This window comes from Triticum aestivum, chromosome 2D (assembly GCF_018294505.1).
Source record: "Triticum aestivum cultivar Chinese Spring chromosome 2D, IWGSC CS RefSeq v2.1, whole genome shotgun sequence".
Taxonomy (NCBI): Eukaryota; Viridiplantae; Streptophyta; class Magnoliopsida; order Poales; family Poaceae; genus Triticum; species Triticum aestivum.
The window spans coordinates 21,619,153-21,627,991 of NC_057799.1; the positions used below are offsets into that span (position 1 = coordinate 21,619,153).

At 41.1% G+C, this 8,839-nt stretch overlaps 1 protein-coding gene across 1 annotated transcript in view; it reads right to left on the reverse strand.

Moving 5' to 3' along the window:
* Nucleotides 1-5,599, reverse strand: part of LOC123051189 (cyclopropane-fatty-acyl-phospholipid synthase) — an 11,822-nt gene extending 6,223 nt beyond the window's left edge. Inside the window, exons 1-3 of the mRNA XM_044473995.1 lie at nt 5,356-5,599; nt 2,678-2,901; nt 2,442-2,547 (exon numbers count right to left, since the gene is read on the reverse strand). Of these exons, the coding sequence (XP_044329930.1) occupies nt 2,442-2,547; nt 2,678-2,901; nt 5,356-5,544 (519 nt within the window). The 5' untranslated portion in view covers nt 5,545-5,599. The remainder of the gene's footprint in view (nt 1-2,441; nt 2,548-2,677; nt 2,902-5,355) is intronic.
* Nucleotides 5,600-8,839: the final 3,240 nt, after the last annotated feature.

Here is an 8,839-nt window from a genome sequence, read left to right on the forward strand (position 1 = left end):
AGTGGATGCGAGGCGATCTATGGCTGTGAGATGAGGACGGGGACATAGATCGGGAGGGAGGAAAGGCAAAGCTCTGTGCCGGCGGCAACGACATGAAGCGGTGCCCACTACCAGACCTGGCCGGGCCAAATATCGCGTGTGGGCCTGGTAACACACGTGCACGACATGTAACGGGCCCAGCCAAGCATGGGACTAAACAGACCGTGCCTGGCCCATGGCAAGCCGTGTGCCATGCTCGTCCCCCTGGGCCAGGACCATGTGCCTGGCAAGGTATGCCCCGTTTAGTAATGGGGAGCGGGTCCCGAGATAGTGGGGCACGTTGCCCGTTAGGCAAGGCGTCCTTTTTTTGTCTGTTAGGGGTCAGTTTTGGTGTTTTTAGGCAGATTATTTTAAAAAAGGGTTTTTATCACTTTTGCCACTAGTTGTGCCACACTACTCACTTTTCCACTAAAAAAATTCACTACTCAGAAATAGCACTGTTCCGTTAGAAACACACTAAAAATGCCATTTTCTCATGTTACCGTCAGTCAAAGGCTCGTTGACCACGCTATATGACCGAAATGCCCCTGGTTCCATTTCTTCCCGAAGTGTGGGCCCCACATGTCAAGGGCAGGGAAATAATTTTGAGAATGTAAAAATAGGCAGCAAAGGGGTTCGAGAGTTAACCCATTTAATTAATGTTTCGAAGGTGAGGCCCAAGTAGCAGCATGGTACGACCCTCGTATAAATGGGCCTCGGCGTGTCGTGCCGTGCGAGGCCCCTTTACGAGCGGGTCGGGTCGTCCCATGCCCGGGTATACCCTTGGGCCACTACTCACAATGTTCTTTTTTTTTTGGTGAAAAGCACGCTTGAAACCTTTTAGGAATTATCATGAAATATGTAATATTAGAAAGATGCTATGTGAATTTGATATTCAAAACCCAAATTTTTTTGGTAGGTAAAATATGTTTATGAGAACACCTATTCACCACGCCACTAAAAGCATAACACGTTTCCTTCAGTCTATTCAAACCATATATGTTACCAATTCAATGGTTGTTGTCCACCTATTTTGTTCATCTTGAACACCCCACACCTACTCTTCTTCCCCCCATACCCACCTCCCAACATAAGCCAAAACATCTGCTCCACCTCTTGTGGACTGAGGGCGTTGGCACATCCTGGCCACCCCGGCCATCCCTCTAACACCCACCTCTATGTTCACCGACAACCCCCTACCCACCATACACCACTCAAATCTCGGAGTCCCCTTCACTAGCAATGTTGATGTCAGGTCATCACTGGCTTTAGTCGTTCCCATCTGAGGCCTCGCTGCGGCACATCCATCTTTGGCCTCGGGTCTACGCAAAGCCGACCATCCTGGCCCATTGGGTTGGATTATGCCTTAATTTTGTTCGGTTTGTAGACCCTTGCCTTTGAAAAGCCGGCTCCTCGCCGACATACTTACTAATATGAACGTTCAACCCGGTTATGGATGATGTGGCGGTGTTTAAGGGTGTTGTGTTATATTCCGCTTCTTTGTGGATATCCATAGCAAGGTGTGCTTGATTGCTAGTTCTCCTTTTATTATTTACACACGATATACAAAAAATCCACGGCTATAAAAATCGGTTTACCATTTAAAAAAAATCCATGGCTATGGGATCACTCCCTTGACTCATGCTGATGATGGGAAGTAACTAAGGTAGTTTCATCTCGCAGGTCAATATTTCCTATGCTCCCTAAATACAAAATTAGTTTTTTAGTTTAACAAAATGTAAAAAGTAATTTTGCAATATTTAAAAAATGGAAGTTCTCTCTTTGAGAATTCATACAAAAAAATCGGTTCACCTTAAATAGCAAGCATAGCTTTATGCATCAATTAATCAACTTAAGTTTTCATGAAATTTAAAATCAAGTTAAGTTTTTCATGAAATTTAAAATCAAGTTGATATTTCTAGAATATTGTTTTTCTTTCAGGGGGAGATAGCTTTGTTGTTGTTGGGAAAAAAATCAACTGTTAAATAAAGCGACTAAGTACGAGTGACATATTAGAGTTTCGATCTGAATATTTCCACTTTATTCGATATTATTTATGTTCAACTCTTAGCTTATTCATACTAAATTTTCTTTCCTTGTTTCAAACCAGATGACCTCATAAATATCATATATTAAAGCTTTGACAATCTAAATATTGAAAACATAGCATGGCCAGTCCACAATACGTAGTATTCTATGAAAAGATATTAGTTTGAGGTATTGTTAAAATGTTGATATAAAAAATTAATCAAAGCTGCAATGAATATGCTCATGTCTAGTTTGGAATGACAAAAGGAATTGAAGATATGAAATTCAAGAAGAAGGTTGAATTCAAAACATTTCAAACTAGAATTAAGAGAAATATTTGTCATAAATAATAGCAAGTTAATATGAACAAGAAGTAAGTCAGTTCAAAATAGTACAAGATAAGATTCTTGGAAAAGGCTTGAATATTCATGCGACTGAACAAACTGCCCCAAAGTTTCATTTCGGCCAAGATGATGGCTATTTTCATGATACTCCAGGTACCTTCAATTCCAAACAACGCAGTACATTAATCAATAATTGTACATGAGATGGCACAAGTATATGTACATGAAGTAACTTTGTGGCAAGATTTCTAGCGCAATCAAGAGAACCAATTGACTAGATTGCTTACCTAAGCACATCACTCTTGAACTTGAGTATCTCACGGATAGTGCACCAAAAGCTAGGCCTCAATGCATTGCTCTTTTGTGCAAAAAGGCTCGAGATACCATTGCTAGTGCTCCATTCACATTGTCTGCCATTATCCAATTTTGTGCTCACTGAGAAAGATAACTCCGATCTTTCAATCTCAACCCCAAGCAACTCTAACCATTGCATCATGTTGGGGCATGTTGCCTGGTTCAATGCAGAATATAACACTATACAAGTTTAACACATGTTTAAAAATATTGTAATAATGCCTGAAAGAGCTTTTGTATTCGTTAAAAGGTTAGACATTTTATTTTCAACTGTAGTAGCTAGTTAAGATGACAGGGTAGCTAAATATTATTATATAGATACGAGGAAAATATGTTTCTGAGTTCGATTGCACCTATACTCACTATCTCGGCCGTTAGTTTATCTCGAGACATGTACACATACCATTACCAAAAACAACATTTTGTTGTAACATAAGCATTGGATTATCTAACTAAAGCATTAGATTACCTAAACTAAATAAAATCTATTTATCCTTTTTAACATTTCTATTTTCATTTTTGTATAGTTGTATACATTTTGCACTTATTTTCTATACTTTAGTGTGAACACTATTCATACATGCATGAACAACTCTTTCGAAATACGTGAACCTTTTTTTCAAATACATGAACACTACTTTCAAATTTACAGGCACATTTTTATACATGAGATGAGTATTTCATCCTAAACATATGGACATTTTCTAGTTTTATATTGTATGAATATCTTCAATCTTTAGCCATTTTTAAATATTTTAACTAAACAATAATATATAATGATGTTTTTAAGCATGATAATTTCATGTTACTTTGATTAAATGATATTTAGGGTGCATTAACATTTTTTTGTAATATATGGATATTTTCCATGAGTTAAAACTAATTTTGACAGTATTTTTTAATTCATTTAACTATGAATTTCTTTTAGTATATAATTTTTTGAAAACTATATCAACTAATGGATAATGCAAGGAACCGTGCCTTGAAACAATTTGCCTCGTATCCTTTGCTAAGGGCGAATAATAGTAACACTTGCCACCGGTGCGCCAGTTTTTACCTAGCATTATAGGCATATTTCTTTTCAAATGTCCTTCAATGTCGCATTTTTTTTACTAATTTCTAAGATTAAGTAGGTCAACAACTCACCTAGATCTCTTTGCCTCACAAAACTGAAAAAAACATGAATAAGCAAAATGCATGATTGGAGTGGCATGTCCTCTTGAACCCAACGGAGTAGAAACGAAAGGAACAATGCTACATATGAATTGTATACAAAATTTTAGTGGACGCAAATGTTTCACTAAAATTAATTGGAAAGCAATCTTTCAAAAAAAGTTCCTACATAAATGGTTTGATTTCCAAATTAGAAATAATCAAAATTCATAGAAAATGTTATGAAATTCCTTCATGTCAAAGGAGGTGTATCCTCATTGGTGCGACGGATGTGCTCTGCGTTGGTAGGAATGTAACATGGCATTTGACAAAACAAGATTATCATATCCTCATCCAATTGTCTCCTTTGAGGAATATGCATTAATTATTGTGTCCTATATATGAATTAGAGTATGTGAAGTTACTTCAACTAGATGATTCCCCACGCGTTGCTACGAGAATCAGTTGTGAACAAGATTTGGTTTTATGAAACATGACTATTGTGATTAAGAATATATTAACTAAAACTAAAAATACATTTTATATATTGCAGTTGACATAGTTAAAAAGTATGTACTGAATATGCATCGCATAATATAATGAATTTTTTAACACATGTTGAGATGAGCCTTTGGTGAGGTGACACGTGTGATGAGGTGAAAAGGGTGCATGTTGAGAAAAAAAAGTAGTGGAATCAACCAATAACAAAAACCTTATACCATGCATGTTGAGATAGACCTAGAATTAAACCCATTAAGCTACGCGTGAAGGGTGGCCAACCAGCTATGCCACATGGCGCAAACTGGTTGGCCGCGGTGAGAAATCTTTTGGAATATTTTTAGATGAAGGTGTGGATTATTTTTTAAATGTATTTTTTTCTTTTTAGATGGAGATGGGGACCTTTGGTATTTTTAAATGAAGGGTTATGCAAACTGGCACTCGCTGGTAGGCTGCAATGGTAATTTTTTTTCCTTTTTAGTTCTTTTTTTAGACAAAGGTGAGGATTTTTTTCTGAGATCTTTTTTTAGATGGAGACAAGGACTCTATGTATTTTTTTAAATGAAAATGTGCGCACGACTTCCTCTCAAACGACGCCACGGGGTGGCGCCCCAACCACTAGTCTAAGTAATAGGGTACCAAACTTCAATACATCGGTACAAATTTAGAAAACTTACAATAAAATGATATACTTTAGCATGAATAGTCCGAAGTAACACTAAGTTGTTAGTACACAAAATTAGTATTAAATATAGTTTACATGTAGTAGTACTGGAGTATTTTGCATTTTTGTAGGGGGGTGCCGCTAGATCCATCAATGTTGAGGTAAACCTTTGATAATGTAAAATATATGACGGGATGTCATTTTTGTAGGGGTGCATGTTAACTAGAGTACTTACGTTGATACACTTGATATGATTAACGGATCATCGAATTAATGCAGGATGAAAGAGCTACACACCTGCTTGAAGACCATGGGGCAAAGGTCGAGGCGGACGAGGCCGGGGCCGTCACCGAAGGCCACGGTCCTGGCACCCCCTCCAAGCCAGTCCTCCTTCTCGTACACGGTGACACGTGCGCCACCGCTCGCCGCGAGCTCCTGTGCCGCCGTCAGCCCGCTCACCCCGCCGCCCACCACCGCAACTCTCATCTCGCTAGCTAGCTAGCTCACTGTTGGCTGGTCTGGGCAGGTCCGATGTGCTGCTACAACCTACCATACCGGTGATATATATACTAAAAGCATCATCCATAGAATAAGGCGTGTTCACAGTGAAGTTCCGTGGCAACTACTACAACATACTAGTAATTGTTTAACATGCATGCAATCCTCTCCTTGCTGCGACTTCGGTGTGCATGCACATGCCTACGATCTGATCCGATCTAGTAATTACGTGTATGCGGCTGTGCTGTGTCCCCGTCCAAGCGAGCTTCTACCGGCTGGCAGGACGATGAAGCACGTGGAGACACGCGCATCAATCGACACGCAGATTTCTCTAGAGGCGGTACCGGCTTGCGTGTCACGTCCGCATCTTTCCCCGGCCGGCTACATCGTCGGCCAGTGCACGGTACAGTTTGGTATAGCTGCAGGACATGCTTGCTGGCTGGCCAGCGCGCCGATATCCACAGCTCAGTGATCAATTCCGGGAGAGTTTTTTTTCCCTGGTTGTATACGTTTCTCCATGTTCTGCGCGGCAGTGAACGCATGGGCAGTGTTTACGTTGCACGTTTGCGCGCACACGGGACATGATTTCTTTCACGCTTGCATTTTAGCAAAACGACAACATATATGTGATGCCCCTTATTTTATGGCTGGGAGATCGACACGCCGGACGGTCTGGAGAGGCTGAGCCAAGAGGAACTCTTGGAATAATCGTCGTTAGTTTTTAGGTAAGTTATATCATGTCATGTCAGGAATGCTTCCCGGCCGTGAGTTTTCTACTAGAATAGCTTGATTATTAGTTTGTCTTTCAAAATAAAGGCTGATTATTAGCTTCATTAGAGTGTTCGGCTTGCATGTTTGACGAGGTCGTTCGGCGCACCCATAGTCGATAAGTCCTAACATCGTGCTACATGGCCACCGGCGATGGCATCGTTCGACGCGGCCATGGACTGGGGTCGTCGTAGTATGGAGCAATGCAGCCAGCAGCAAGGAGGTCATTCGACGTGGCCATGGACGATAAGTCATGGAAGCGTGGTGCCATCCGGCCGGATCGTCATTTGGCGCCGCCATGGATGAGGGCAAAGGAGAACAAGCGAAGAACCCTAGCTCGCGAAAGTTGTGCACGTATCTCATACTCCTCTCTGTTCCTTTTTAATCTGCATATAAGATTTGTCTGAAGTCAAACTTCCTAAAGTTCGACCAATTTTATAGTAAAAATCAACATTAACAATACAAAATCAATATCATTAGATGCGTCATGAATTCAATGTTCTTACTGTATAAATTTAATATGGTAGAAGTTGACATTTTGGTATATAAATTTGTTCAAAGTTGATAAAGTTTGCCTTTAGTCAAATCTTATATGCAGAGTTAAAACGACCAGAGGGAGTACAACAGTGTAAGATAAGGGCAGGTACAATGGTGCTATCTTAGGAGTGCCACGTAGGATAAATGTTGAGGTGGAGGAGAGAGAACTCATAAGAAAAAAACTTCTCTTCTCTTATTTAAGAGAAGACAAGAGATGATCTCTTAGCACAATATATCTCACCACGTTTTTAGGAATTACTTCCTCCGTCCGAAAATACTTGTCATCAAAATAGATAAAAATAGATGTATCTAGAACTAAAATACGTCTAGATACATCCCCTTTTATCCATTTTGATGACAAGTATTTCCGGACGAAGGGAGTACTAGTCATCGAAGATAAGGCTAAGAGATGACCCATTGTAGACATGTTTTTTTATCATCTCTAAATTACATGCAAGACTTAAGATAAGACTATCTTATCAACCATTATACATGCCCTAACGGAAATGAAGCTAGGGAACTGGCATCGGGAATGGGTAGTTGGGATTTTAAATTAATGGGCAAAGTGGGATTACGTGCTTTGTACTCCCTCCATCACAGTTTGTTGGGCGCCTCTTCAAAACCAGATTTTTTCACAATCCCAAGGAAATAGGGCGCAGCTCCTTAACTATCCTATTAATTGGGGCGCATTAGGTTGCTTCCGTTTCTCTTCCTCAACCGCATGCAAGTGGGAACATGAATGGTTTGTGCAGTGCATGCAAGTCTCCACCAATGCATGCGATTGGTTCCTTCTTTTACTGGACGGGGAGGTTACAAAGCGTTGGTTTAGCGATTCATTAGGCGCATCTCCTTCAATAACGCAGCTCCAGCGCCTCCTTATTTCCTGCCAATCACACCGCACCTTGGGCCCAGAGCGACGCGAGATACGCCCAACAAACTGTGATGGAGGGAGTAATTTACGTCGTGATGTGGCATTCGTTGGGATGGGTCTTATATAATCTCTCTTCCGGGATACTGTACAGGTGCAGGATGTGGCTGTTGCTTGGCCAGCAAATCCATGTTCAGTGATTCATTTCATGCCCGCTGTTTTTATAGTGCTCAAGGATTTGGTTGCCATGGGTTACCTTGGTTATACAAAACAAACACTTATTTTGGGTAGGGAACAGACCATGTGAGGAAGAGTGCATTTGTGCAAAGTTTCAAAGTTCAAGGTTTCCAAAAGATTCCCCGTACGACTATACCCACATAGTTATGGGAAAAGACCAAGGCAGAAAGAGTGCACTTGTTTCTCCGTCCGAGTTTATTGGTTCTTCTCATATTTGTGTCAAACTTTGTTCATAAATTTGATTCATAAAATATAAGTTGTATGTCATAAAAAATACCATTGTTGGATTCGTAACCGAAAGAGGATTCTAATGATACTATTTTCATAGTATATGACTTATATTTTGCTAATTAACATCTAAATACGGGAGGCCTTATAATAAACCAGACAGAAGAAGTACCGATTTATTGGCCACGGTGCCAACAAAAGTCCATTAGTTTATTTGTGATTTTCGCAAGGACGGTGCCCGGCGCTCGCCGGCCAACATAAATCTCGGCCAGCCGCGTGCAAGCCACCCAGATCGAGCGCTGCTGACCATCTGATATCTTCTCCTTTCTTCTCCAAGGCGCATAGAATCCCGTGTGCTTGCAGGGGAGAGCACCGACCAGCTAGCTGATCCCGCGCGCCGCTACCCCTCCCAACTATCTCCCTCGTCGCTGCAACAACCGCCGCCGACGGGCATACTCGGGCATGGTTGCTTGCAAGTCCTACTGTGTATAATCGCAGCCGACCCAACGCTGACATGTACACTCGATCGGCAGTGGTTGCAGCTCTCCCCGCTGTGGTTACAACTTACAACATCCGGTGCACCTCCACGTCGTTCTCCACATTGATGCTTGCTGCAGGGGTCCATGCCGCTGCACAGCCGTCGTC